The sequence below is a fragment of the Macaca thibetana genome, chromosome 8 (assembly GCF_024542745.1).
Source record: "Macaca thibetana thibetana isolate TM-01 chromosome 8, ASM2454274v1, whole genome shotgun sequence".
Classification (NCBI taxonomy): Eukaryota; Metazoa; Chordata; class Mammalia; order Primates; family Cercopithecidae; genus Macaca; species Macaca thibetana.
Window position 1 is genome coordinate 65,158,531 of NC_065585.1, and position 13,486 is coordinate 65,172,016.

General features: G+C 46.5%; 1 protein-coding gene across 3 annotated transcripts; it reads left to right on the forward strand.

Moving 5' to 3' along the window:
- The first annotated feature begins 9,232 nt into the window (after positions 1-9,232).
- On the forward strand, positions 9,233-13,095 carry HEY1 (hes related family bHLH transcription factor with YRPW motif 1). 3 transcript variants are annotated; one of them, XM_050802235.1, is made up of 5 exons: positions 9,233-9,536; positions 9,812-9,887; positions 10,012-10,107; positions 10,371-10,452; positions 11,335-13,095. In XM_050802235.1, exons 1-5 carry the CDS (start codon positions 9,448-9,450, stop codon positions 11,916-11,918), a joined length of 927 nt encoding a protein of 308 aa, XP_050658192.1. In that variant the 5' UTR covers positions 9,233-9,447; the 3' UTR covers positions 11,919-13,095. The 3 variants fall into 3 exon arrangements, with proteins under 3 accessions (XP_050658192.1, XP_050658193.1, XP_050658194.1); XM_050802236.1 differs by having other exon boundaries at positions 9,234-9,536; positions 10,012-10,095; XM_050802237.1 differs by lacking the exons at positions 9,233-9,536; positions 9,812-9,887; positions 10,012-10,107; positions 10,371-10,452 and adding an exon at positions 10,752-10,898.
- Positions 13,096-13,486: the final 391 nt, after the last annotated feature.

The following is a 13,486-nucleotide window of genomic DNA, read 5'->3' on the forward strand; positions in this document are numbered from 1 at the left end:
CATGGCCAGGTTCTGGTGAGGGCTCTCCTTCTAGCTTGCAGATGGCTGCCTTCTCACTGTGTCCTCACATGGGGCAGAGAGGGAGAGAGAGAGGGAAAGGAAGACAGAGGGAGAGGGACGGAAAGATGGCACTGGAAGAGAATGAATTAACTCTCTGGTGTCTCTTCTTATAAGGGCACTAGTCCCACTGTAAAGACCCCAGCCTCATGGCCTCATCTAAACCTAATTATCTCCCAAAGGCCCCAACTCCAAATGCTATTACATTGGGGGTTAGTGCTTCAACACATTAATTTTGGGGTAACACAATTCAGGAATGATATCTAAACATGTTTCACTTCTTTCATGTCTTGTAACTAGAATGTTACCTGGCCCCACTAGCCTTTGACTACAAATGAGGTCACATTAATGCCTAAATTCCAATGATTCTTAACCCTTCCTGCCAGACTATAGGACTTTGGCCCCTTTCTAAGTTTTCAGCCCCGCCTGGGTAATGCCTCATTGATGTTCAATGCTGTTTGTCAATGACATCTTCAACTTGACGGCCTGTGCACTGCCTCTGTAGCTAAGTCCCAGTCATCACCATGTACCCTCAGAGTGCCATTTGGCAGTGTGTATGCACATGTGTGTGGGGGGCATGGGGTGGTGGCACAGAATTAACCTGTCCCAGTTCTCTGCAGCATACTGTCACCTGGGCGCTGATGTAACATTATTATTATTGCTATTTTTTACTAGAATTATCTCCCATATAAATAACTCCTTTGGCTTTTGGTCCTAAGCCTTTTCTCTAATGTGACTCAAAAATCTATCCTCTCAAGATAAAATATTTGCAAACTATGCGTCCAACAAGGAACTAATATCCAGAATTTACATGGAACTCAACAACAACAACAAGAAGAAACAAATAACACTATTCAAAAGCAGGCAAGGGACATGAATAAACATTTTTCAAAGAAGACATCCAAATGCACAACAGGCATATGAAATAATGCTCAACATAACTAATGATCAAAGAAATGCAAATTGAAGCCACAATGAGATATCATCTTACACTAGTCAGAATGGCTATTATTAAAAAGTCAAAAAATAACAGATGTTGGTGAGGATATAAAGAAAAGAGAACTCATATGCTGTTGGTGGGAATGTAAGTTAGTACAACTATGGAAAACTCTATGGAGGTTGCGCAAAGAACTAAAAAGTAACGACCATTTGATCCAGCAATCCCACTATTAGGTATATATTCAGGAAAAGAAATCATTATATCAAAAGGATACCTGCACACATATATTTATCACAGCACTATTTACAATAGCAAAAATATGGAATCAACCTAAGTGTCCATCAATGGATGATTGAATTAAAAAATGTGGTATATATACAGAGTGAAATACTATTCATCCATAAAAAATGAAATAATGTCTTTTGCAGCAATAAGGATGGAACTGGAGGCCATTCTCTTTAAGTGAAACAACTCAGAAACAGAAAGTCAGATGCTTGTTCTCACTTATAAATGGGAGCTAAATAATGTGTACACATGGACAAAGGGTGTGGAATGATAGACATAGGAGGCTCAGAAGAGTAGGGGAACGGAAGGGGGATGGGTGATGAGAAACTACTTACTGGGTACAATGTACATTACTTGAGTGATGGATACACTAAAAGTCAAGACTTCACCACCACACAATATAGCCATGGAACAGAATTGCAGTTGTCCCCCTTAAATTTATACACTTTAAAGAAAAGGGAAAAAAATCTGTTCCCTCAATTCTTTTCTCCCTCCTTTCTGCCCTGTGCTCCTGAATCAAAAGGTAAAAATATTAACAACAACAACAACAAAACCTTTTCAACTTAAAACCAAAGCTCCAGTGTGTATCAGTTCAGGCGAACAGATCACTTAGTGGATTAACAGCCCTCTAGTTTCAAAGACGTAGGTTCTGTGAATTCCAGTTTGGGGCTCACATGGAACTTCCTGCTCTACTTTGAAGTTGCTTTTTTTTTTTTTTTTTTCTAGTGGTGCCAAAGGCATATACTTTAAACTTTAATAATTTAAAATCATTTTGGATTTATTTATAATAAATATCTAAGAACATAAAAAGTAGTAAATTATGAAATACTTGAAAACCAAATCCAAAGAAGTCGTATACCCCAACTGTTGCAGTATTATCTCAGCATCCAGACTACCTAGGAAATAAGCCTTTACTTCCACTAAATGCAACTTGGTACAAGGTCCAGAGAGTGATATTCCCCAGCTTGCTTTTGTGACACCGTAAGATTTATCTCATGTATATCTAGAGCTGTCTTGGACGTGTAAAAATAAAAACTAGTTAAATTATTTAGAGTATGAAAATATTCTGCAAATTACTATTTTAATTAGTTTAATTGAGAAAAGTATGCTGTATGTTAATGTTTGTATCATTTTAACTGAGAAAAGAATACACTGTAAATTATTCTTTGAGGAAAAGAGGGTGTCATGGAATCAAACCAACGGCAGAGATTCAGATACAACTTTGGGCAAATCTCTTACTTCCTTTTGCGTAGGTTTCCTTTTCTAAAACTGGAGAAAATAATACCTCCCTTTTCCTGGGTTGCTGTGAGAATTCAATCAGTTATATGTAAAGTTCTTAAAACCGTTCCTGGTATATGGTGCCATGAAGTGCTATGAAGGTGTTTGTTATTACAAGTATTTAAAAGGTATTACAAATTACTTTTAAGTAATTGGTCTCTTTGATTAATCAGCAAAGAACTTTCAGAAATAGAAAGTCAGATGCTTGCTCTCACTTACAAGTGGGAGCTAAATAATGTGCACACATGGACACAGAGTGTGGAATGATAGACATAGGAGACTCAGAAGGGTTAGGGGATGGGAGGGGAATGGGTGATGAGAAATTACTCAGCAAAAGTTATATTTCAGCACTTGACTTAGTAATAATTTGTATTAAGTTGGTTTTCACTTGTGATTAAATGTTTGTGGGTCAGTCGTCTTTAACCAAACACAAAATGCATCCACCCTTATACTATGACAACTTCCCAAAGTGTGTTCCTTGATATGCCATTTCAATGGAATATTAGCACATTATATGAAAAAAAAAAAAAGATGCTGTAAGTGGCGAGTTTGGGAAGTGCTGGGTTAGACAAATGTAAATAAGGCTTCTTTACTAAGAATGTCTCTGAGCTTTTCATGCTGTAATGTGCACTGAGATCTTACAGGTAGTTTTCCAGATGTATTTGGAAACAGATTCTTTTATTTACAAAGCATCTTGAGAAATTAATGTTCTGTGAAATGTATGTTGGTATTTTAAATATATATATATATATATATATATATATATTTTTTTTTTAAAAGATGGAGTTGCTCATTGTGAAGGAATTTACTGGTGGGCACAAGAGGCTCAGGAAGGCTCAGGGGAGAAGGCCAGGAGTTCCAAGCTTGATGGTCCAGCAAGGCTCAGGAAGAAGCATCCCGTATTCTTATCATCATCATCATCGCCATAACTTAAAAGCATAAGGCATAACATTTGTTTGGCACTTGAAAAAAATGCTTTGTCTCATTTTGTCTTTTGAAAAGTAAAATGAACGCTGAGCTATTATTTTATAGATGAGGAAACTGAGGTTCAGAGGGTAAAGGTGTGGTGACAAGCTCAAGGTCACACAGCTAATAAAGAGTGACTTGAACCCAGGCAGGTGACTTGAAATCCCTTTTTCCACTGTACCATACCACTGCCTGTTAGGGTTCCAATTAAACAATTCCTTCAAGGCAAACACCAAGGCACCTCACATCTGACCTCAATTAGGAAAGCTAATAGTGGAAGTGCAGTTTTGCATAGCATGACATGCCACAAAGCAATCTGGTATTTGAGATGCTGCATCTAGAGAAAGCAGCAAGCATCAGGAACAAAGGAAAACTGGCACTTAGTCAAAATTCCTTGTGTTCTCATGAAGGAGCCACCTCTAAACACCATGAGTACACTCCTCACTTATACATGTATTTATAGCACTACACGCTCAGGAGATGTTTCTTAGATTCAAAAAGCACAACTTTCACTAATAATGAATAGCAGATGCTTATATTACTCAAAATAATCTAGTGCTCTTAACAAGAAGCACTGTTTCCTTCTCCTGATGTTAAAAGGATATTACTTTCTAGAGACTCTTTTAACATATCCAATTGGTACATAATTATTTATACTGCCTTTCAACCTCATTAGATGTATAACAAAGAGTATCAGAAGAAAACATAGAAGTAACTTAGTGCTCAGAGTTTATATGCTCATGTGCAGAGCAGGTATATTAAAAGTCAATAATAACAGATGTTGTTTATTGGGTGCTAACTAGTGGCCAAGTATTGTTGTAAAGTGCTTCATATAATTGGTCATATTTAATTTGTGACACTGGAAAGTAACTATTATTGATATCACCATTTTTTGTGTGTGTGTGAGATGGAGTCTCGCTCTGTTGCCCAGGCTGGAGTGCAGTGGTGTGATCTTGGCTCACTGCAACCTCCGCCTCCCAGGTTCAAGCAACTCCCCTACCTCAGCCTCCCGAGTAGCTGAGATTACAGGTGTGCGCCACCATGCCCGGCTAATTTTTGTATTTTTAGTAGATAAAAATATCTACTAAATTTCACCATATTGGTCAGGCTGGTCTTGAACTCCTGACCTCGTGATTCAACCACCTCGGCCTCCCAAAGTACTGGGATTACAGGCGTGAGCCACTGTGCCCAGCCAATATCACCATTTTACAGATAAGATTATTGAGGCTTAAATGTCATGTAGCTAAGAACTTGTGAGCAGCTTGATAGAGATTGTGGCTTTTCAGCCTGATTGCTCTAGGCCTGGCTCAGTGCCCAGAACAGACTAGGGGCTTTATACAAGTTTGTCAAGCAAGTACATAAGCAAGCAAGCCCTAAAGGTTTCAGCTAGCCACTGGCTGGCTTTACCTAAAGCTGTTTTGACAAAGACCTTTGCCTCAGAATGGATACAGCAATTAGACTAAGAGGTTAGAGAGAGAGGCAGCCCCTTCTTTCTCAGAGCTGCAGGTGTAGCCTTTGGTCCTCCTGAGCACCATGGCCCATGCCTGTTCAACTGAGATCACCTGCACCCGCCAGCAAACTGACAGAGACAGGGCCTCATGAAGGGTATCCAAGTAGGGACCTCCAAAGTGGCCAAAGCTCTCATGAATGAATAATTGACAATATGGCGTTTCCTCCAGGGCAGTCTCACACACAGCTACTGCTTGCACCCCTTCCAACAAGCTGACCACCCTAAGCCTCGTTCACAGAGAAACGCTGCAGCTGGAGTTTGAGGATGAGCTGTTTCTTCCTGGAGGTTCTACCACTTTTCCTCTGGGGAGGCCTCCACCTGGGCCTGGCCTTGCGAGTGAATTCCTAAATCTGGAGTAGTGTCTCTCTCTTCCAGGACATCTGGAGTATCTCTTTGGCAAGGGAATGCAGATAAAAGCAGCCTGCAGAGTGGTAAGTTAAGTAACTGAACCCAGACTCTACAAACCAGGCAAGAAAATGGGCCTTTGAGTGAAATAAAAAAGGGTGATTCTTCAGGACAGATGAATTATAAAAGGCAACACTTGCCCACTTCCCCACCCTCAAATGGTAAAAAGGTCCTTTTCTTGAGGGGCCAGGCCTGGGCAGTCCCATGTAAGCTTCAGAATGGGTCAATTTGCAGGAGGTACCTTGCATTCAGGGTAGCAAAGACGTTAAAAGTCGTTCTTTGCTCAAAGCCTCCAGGGGTAAATCCCCTCTACATAGCAGATGGGAGAAAATGGGGCCTGGTGCCCTCAGTGTAACTCTCTCCTCTGATCCTACCACTCATGGGAGGGGTCTCCACCCCTTCCTTCCTGGTTATTACTGAACCACCTAGTTCACCTCTTCTTGATCTTAAGTCCCTTCCAAACACAGAACAGGCCTTCCCAGACCTCATAAAGAATCCTCACCCCCTTGTTTTTCCTTACCAAGGAGTGCTTCCAAGCATTGGAGCATCCATAACTATTTTATTGTGTATTCTCTGTCTTCTCCCTAGGATGTGAGTTCTAGGAGTGCAGGCTGGATGACTTTTGGGTCACCTTTGTATTTTCAGGCCCTAGCACAGCACATGGCACATAGAAGAATACGTATTTATTGGAAGCATTGAAAAATCAGAGTCAAAGTTAAGAAGCAGGACAACCTCATTTTTAATTTTTTTAGAGACAGTCTCCTTTTGTTACCCAGGCTGGAGTGCTGTGGCATGATCATAGCTCATTGTAGCTTCAACCTCCTGGGCTCAAGCCTCAGCCTCCAGAGTAACTAGGACACTGGCCACCATGCCCGGTTAATTTTTAAATTTTTTCTAGAGATGGGGATCTTGCCAGTCTGGCCTGGCACTCCTGGCCTCACGCAAAACTCCCACCTCAGCTCCCTAAGAAGTTAGGACTATAGGTGCATGCCATGCCTGGGTAATTTTTAATTTTCTTTTTTAAGAAATAGGGGTCTTGCTATGTTGCCCAGGCTGATCTGGAGCTCCTGGACTCAAGCAATCCTCCTGCCTGGGCTCTCAAAGTGTTAGGATTACAGGTGTGAGCCACTGCGCCTGGCCATAGAGAACCTCCTTTTTGACAGAAAAGTAATCATGAACATGTGAGCAATATTTCATTTGGATGCCAGTGTAGAGTTAAGCATCCCTAACCCCACCTGGTCTCATCTCACTCAACATCTGCAGCTTGTCTATGCCTCTCCACAGCAGCAGAAATGGGCCAAAGCAGGAAAGGCTGACTCACTGTAGGTGCCAGAGGCAGGGAAAATTCAGAGCCAGAGGGGAAGTAGACACACTGGTTCTGGGGAAGGGTGGCCTGTCCCTTTGGGGAAATAAATTGAAGGTCAGAGGGACTTCTGGAAGGCAGAGGAGAGCAGGTGGGGTGGTTTCCTATGCCTGAACCATCAGGTTCTGGGAGGGAAGAGGCAGGGAGCAGTGATGGATGCCCTGGACTGAAGACTGGGAGGGCCAGGAAGGAGCCTTAAAATTTGCACTTCCAGAGAGAAAGCCGGGTGGTGGGATTGACCTTGGACTGACAACTGACAGGCAGCATGTGGTGGAGTTTCAGGAAGCCAGAGGTCTGGGGTGCCAGCAACAACAAACCCAGGATGGCTGATGGAAGGGCCCAGCCTAGACAGGGAAGCAGAGGGGCTGCATGGAAGGGCTGAGGGCTGGAGGTGATGTGAAGTAGTATAAGCTTCAGTGGGAGCCAGGAGGTTGTATTTCCAGTGTGTGTGGAGGGGTGGAGGGGTGGGGGTACCCAGAGGGGAACTATGGATTAGGCCCAGGCCGGCCATTCAGAGTGCTTGGCATCCAGGGTGTGTTAAGATGGCATTGAGGCCGGGTGCGGTGGCTCACGCCTGTAATCCCAGTACTTTCGGAGGCCAAGGCAGGCGGATCACCTGTGGTCAGGAGTTTGAGACCAGTCTGGCCAACATGGTGAAACTTCGTCTCTACTAAAATTACCAAAAACAATTAGCTGAGCATGCTGGCCCGCGTCTGTAATCCCAGCTTCTGGGGAGGCTGAGGCAGGAGAATCGCTTGAATCGCTTGCAGTGAGCCGAGATCGCAGCACTGCACTCCAGCCTGGGAGACAGAGCGAGACTCTATCTCAGAAAAAGGAACAGAGAAAAAGAGAAAGAAAGAGAGAGAGAGAGAGAGAGAGAGGGGGGGGGGGGGGGGGGGGGGGGGGGGGAGAGAGAGAGAGAAGAAAGAAAAAAAAAGAAAAGAAAGAAAGAAAGATGGCATTGAGATCAATAAGGAAGTCTAGAAACCAGGAAGCATTTTGCAAAGAGAAAAGCCTTTTGTTATCCTCACCGGTAGGTACTAAGCTTTCCCTCACAGACAGGACTACAATATCCAGAGTGGATCTGAGACGAATGCGAATTGCTCTGCACGTTTGTAAGGGACAGAAGACCGGATTTTCAAATTTAAAACAACCATTCTGTTTCTGGAATCAGAAATCAGTTTCGAGATTTACAACTGTATTTAAAAAAAATCTGTCTTCTTGGTGGACTCGGGGGCGACTTCACGTAGCAGCCAGTACACGCCACGTCAAGCCACCGAAGCCAGAGGTGTGTGTCTGGGGCCAGAGACGTGCATTCCCTCAGCAAGGCCGGCCTCAGACGCAAACGCCAGCACCGCCACCCTGTCGCCCGCTGAGAGGATCTGGCCGCCAAAGCCGGGGGGTGGGGGGGGGGAGGTGTGCAGAGACAACAAAAAACCCCAGCATAATGATTATCCCCAGGGACCGTTGGTTTTTTTTCCCCCCCAAGTCAGCCGAGAAAACAAGTGCTCCACTTCCCCGGAAATGAGATGCACAGGGGTATTCATTCCATCCCGCGGCTGGGAAGCCCCTGCGGAAACGAGTCTGGCTGCATGTGCGGCCTCGGTCCCAGAAATCCAAAAAGAGCGTTCCCTGAGCCCACAGCTTGCTCCTCCATGTGACCGCCCCTGGACTGGTGGCCACTGTGGACGCGCCCGGCGCCCCTTTCCCCGCGGGATCCGCGAAGCCGCAGGCGCGCGGCCTGGCCAGGTGCACCCGGCACAGCCCCGCCAACAGCGCGCGCCTCCAGCCGCCGGGAACTGGCGGCCACGCGGGCGAGATTTACGGTGGCGCTAGGCGGCGGCTTCCGAGGCCGGCCGGCGCCCAGGCTCCGATTACAGGTTCACACTGGGGGCCCGGCCCGCAGCCGCCCAGCCCCCGCCGGCGCGCCCTCGCGCGGCCCGGCTCCCCGCCTGCCCATTCTTCTCCATTCATGCGGACGCCCAGCGCCGCCGCCGCCGCCAGCGCGGCCGCCGCCGTCGCCGTCGCCGGCCGCCCGGATTGGCTGGCGGCCGCGGCGCCGGCACTTTCCCACGGCCCGCGGCGCGTGCGGCTCACCGGAGGCGCTGCAGGCGCGGCCCTGGCGCGCGGCCAGGCCAATCGGGGCGCGCGGGGCGCGCGGGGCGGGGAGGGGCCGCGGCCGCCGGCGGGCTTGTGTCCCGGCCCGGCCTCCCGCACCTCCTCCTTCCCCTGAGTGCAGGCCGGGCAGAGCCCCCGCGGAGCCGACGCACCGCCGCCGGGCAGGGGAGGGCGCGGAGGGCGGGGGCGCGGTCCGCTCGCGCCCTCGGCCTCGCTCCCGCCCCTCCCCGGAGCGGCTGCCAGTCAGCGGCGAAGAAACCGGATTGGCTGGGGGGCGGCTGTTGCCCTGGAGCTGCCGCCCCGCCTCTCCGCCCCCTCGCCCGCCTTCTCCGCTCCCCCGCCCTCCCCAGGGCCCTGGGAAGGGGCTCAGCGTGGGAAAGGATGGTTGAGTTTTAACCAGAGGCAAAGCGTGAGCGGGATCAGTGTGTGCTGAACGCGAGCAGCCGAGCGCGGAGACGTGCCGCTGTAGTTAACTCCTCCCTGCCTGCCGCGCCGACCCCCCCCTGGATCCTCCGGGCAGCCAGCATGAAGCGAGCTCACCCCGAGTACAGCTCCTCGGACAGCGAGCTGGACGAGACCATCGAGGTGGAGAAGGAGAGTGCGGACGAGAATGGGTGAGCTGGCGGCGGCGGAGCGGAGCCAGAGCGGGAGGCGAGTGCAGGCCCGCCGCGGTGACAGCGGGCGGGGACCCTTGGCGCGCCGGTGCTCTGCGCTGACCTCCGCGCGTCGCGGGCTGCCGGCAGCCCGCGGCCAGGGAACCCCTGGGTGCCTTCCAGCCCAAGTGGCAAAAAAGTCTGAGTGCGGGGAGGGTGTGGGGGGCGACCTCTCAGGTCACCTCTCCTCGTTTAACGGCGATTTCAGTTTTTGTTTGTGCTTTTTCTCTTTTCAGAAACTTGAGTTCAGCTCTAGGTTCCATGTCCCCAACTACGTCTTCCCAGATTTTGGCCAGAAAAAGACGGAGAGGAGTGAGTCTCTTTACAATCTCGTTTTATTTTTGTTATTAATTAACGGAAATAACCACCTTTTTTTGTATTTGAAATTTACAGTCGTAATGGTAATACCTTTCTTTGTTTTGCTTGCCTTCTGCAGATAATTGAGAAGCGCCGACGAGACCGGATCAATAACAGTTTGTCTGAGCTGAGAAGGCTGGTACCCAGTGCTTTTGAGAAGCAGGTAATGGAGCAAGTAGGTAAAGCTCTCAGCGTCGCTGTCCGCACCTTCTGAATCTTCCCTCCATTAATCTCATCCGCCTTGGAAAATAGCTGTGTTGCTTGTGCCTAGATGAATTCGTACAGATGCCAGCGTATTTTGTGAAGACAACTGATTTTTCTTTAGTCCATACTTTACGCTTTACAAAGCATATATCTTTGTATGTATGTTTGCATATTTTAAGTTGTTCCCCAAAGGAACTTGTGCCAAATCAATCTTTTTGCCATTCTCATCTTTAGGGATCTGCTAAGCTAGAAAAAGCCGAGATCCTGCAGATGACCGTGGATCACCTGAAAATGCTGCATACGGCAGGAGGGAAAGGTACATCTCCTAGACCTAGTGGGGGCTCTGAGTGGTTGGCATAGAGTGAGCAGCGACTGAAGGCCAGGATTGGTGCAGTAGCTGCCTGATTTTTCTTTGGGGGTGGGGAGACAACAGTGTGTGGTGTGTGCAGTTCCCTGTCAGTACATTTTCAAATGCACATAGAATCTTCTCCAGTGAATTCACCACCCCAACTCTCTGCAGATTGAACTAGTGCATCTTTTGGAAAATACCTATTACTTGTGAGGTCTTCAGAAGTTGTGACAGCCCTGATTCAGATCAGGTAGCTCTCACATTTGTCCATTGCTATTTTGAGAAAAAGCATTTAAAAACAATATGTGGTCTTATTTTGGTATATGGGATTTAAAAAAAAATGCGCTGCCACATGCCTCTTGAGGAAAGAAATGTATTGCGGTTAAGTAGAGGAAACCTAACAGGAGACCAAGGTCTGTGTGTCTGTCTCCAGCAGGAAAATGCTTTACTGAGGTCCAAGTGCCTAAAAGCTCCACGATGATAACTTACATCTGTGTGTCTAATGAATTTCACTGCTCTGTGGTTTCTCTGTCCTTGATGTATTTTTTGTTGTTGTTGAGGGAAAACATGAAAGGAATGAGCATAGTTTCATCTGCTGGTAGGGTATAATTCCAATTTCTGCTCTGCAGCTTCTAATTGGGCTTTGAACTTGCATTAGCAAACACATTCTGCTTATGTTGATTAATGCAAAGATTTTGGTCGACTCCAAAATATTTAGACTTTCGGAAGAACCCTTGACTGTCGTGTTTTAAGGGATGCAGGTATCTGCCAGGAAGGGCTGTCTCTGGGACTGAAGAAATGCGGGAATCGGGCAAAGCCCTGAGAATTTTCTTTTGTTCTTTTCCTTAGGCTACTTTGATGCGCACGCCCTTGCTATGGACTATCGGAGTTTGGGATTTCGGGAATGCCTGGCAGAAGTTGCCCGTTATCTGAGCATCATTGAAGGACTAGATGCCTCTGACCCGCTTCGAGTTCGACTGGTCTCACATCTCAACAACTACGCCTCCCAGCGGGAAGCCGCGAGCGGCGCCCACGCGGGCCTCGGACACATTCCCTGGGGGACTGCCTTTGGACATCACCCGCACATCGCTCACCCGCTGTTACTGCCCCAGAACGGCCACGGCAACGCGGCCACCACGGCCTCACCCACGGAACCGCACCACCAGGGCAGGCTGGGCTCAGCACATCCGGAGGCGCCTGCTTTGCGAGCGCCCCCTAGCGGCAGCCTCGGACCGGTGCTCCCTGTGGTCACCTCCGCCTCCAAACTGTCGCCGCCTCTGCTCTCCTCAGTGGCCTCCCTGTCGGCCTTCCCCTTCTCTTTCGGCTCCTTCCACTTACTGTCTCCCAATGCATTGAGCCCTTCAGCACCCACGCAGGCTGCAAACCTTGGCAAGCCCTATAGACCTTGGGGGACGGAGATTGGAGCTTTTTAAAGAACTGATGTAGAATGAGGGAGGGGAAAGTTTAAAATCCCAGCTGGGCTGGACTGTTGCCAACATCACCTTAAAGTCGTCAGTAAAAGTAAAAAGGAAAAAGGTACACTTTCAGATAAATTTTTTTTAAAGACTGAAGGTTTGTTGGTTTACTTTTTTCTTTTTTAATGTTTTTTTCATCATGTCATGTATTAGCAGTTTTTAAAAACTAGTTGTTAAATTTTGTTCAAGACATTAAATTGAAATAGTGAGTATAAGCCAACACTTTGTGATAGGTTTGTACTGTGCCTAATTTACTTTGTAAACCAGAATGATTCCGTTTTTGCCCCAAAATTTGGGGAATCTTAACATTTAGTATTTTTGGTCTGTTTTTCTCCTTGTATAGTTATGGTCTGTTTTTAGAATTAATTTTCCAAACCACTATGCTTAATGTTAACATGATTCTGTTTGTTAATATTTTGACAGATTAAGGTGTTGTATAAATAATATTCTTTTGGGGGGAGGGGAACTATATTGAATTTTATATTTCTGAACAAAGCGTTGACAAATCAGATGATCAGCTTTATCCAAGAAAGAAGACTAGTAAATTCTCTGCTTCCTATAGCAGAAAGGTGAATGTACAAACTATTCGTGGCCCTGAATCCATCTGACCAGCTGCTGGTGTCTGCCAGGACTGGCAGTTCTGATTTAGTTAGGAGAGAGCCGCTGATAGGTTAGGTCTCATTTGGAGTGTTGGTGGAAAGGAAACTGAAGGTAATTGAATAGAATACGCCTGCATTTACCAGCCCCAGCAATGCAATGAATTTTTAATCACACGGATCTCAAATTCACAAATGTTAACATGGATAAGTGATCATGGTGTGCAAGTGGTCAATTGAGTAGTACAGTGGAACCTGTTAAATGCATAACCTAATTTTCCTGGAACTGCCATGTTTTCTTTTAACTGGAAATTTTTATGTGAGTTTTCCTTTTGGTGCATGGAACTGTGGTTGCCAAGGTATTTAAAAGAGCTTTCCTGCCTCCTTCTCTTTGATTTATTTAATTTGATTTGGACTATAAAATATCATTTTTCAGGTTTATTCTTTTAGCAGGTGTAGTTAAACGACCTCCACTGAACTGGGTTTGACCTCTGTTGTACTGATGTGTCGTGACTAAATAAAAAAGAAAGAACAAAGTATTCTGTGGTGTATGTCTTACATACCTTGGCCTTTCCCCCTCTTGGCTAAGAAAAGATAAAATTTCCTTGGTTTTCATTTTGCCTGATTGGTTTGTATGTTTACCAGTTTCATTATTCTTGGACTTCTAAACTGTGAATTCGTGCCATTGAATAAGGTGACTTCATTACAATGCAGAGCTTTGCCCTGCCTCCCACAAGGGGACATAGCCCTTTTGCTCTTACGTCAGATGATCTGGCCCTAAACTGGCCATCTGTGGATTAGGAAAGCTGAAATCAGACTGAGACTTACAGGGGTGGAAAGGAGCCTGGGTGAAATATTGTAAAACCGTGTTGACTATTTGACAAATATTTACTCAGAGTACCTACTGCGTGCTCATTTCTATGCGAGAGG

Excerpts from the sequence above, each read along its gene's own strand:
- HEY1 (XM_050802235.1), top strand. The coding sequence starts at position 9,448 with ATGAAGCGAGCTCACCCCGAGTACAGCTCCTCGGACAGCGAGCTGGAC. Across the intron at positions 9,537-9,811 it reads GAGAGTGCGGACGAGAATGG|AAACTTGAGTTCAGCTCTAG; the intron begins GTGAGCTGGCGG and ends TTCTCTTTTCAG. Across the intron at positions 9,888-10,011 it reads CCAGAAAAAGACGGAGAGGA|ATAATTGAGAAGCGCCGACG; the intron begins GTGAGTCTCTTT and ends TGCCTTCTGCAG.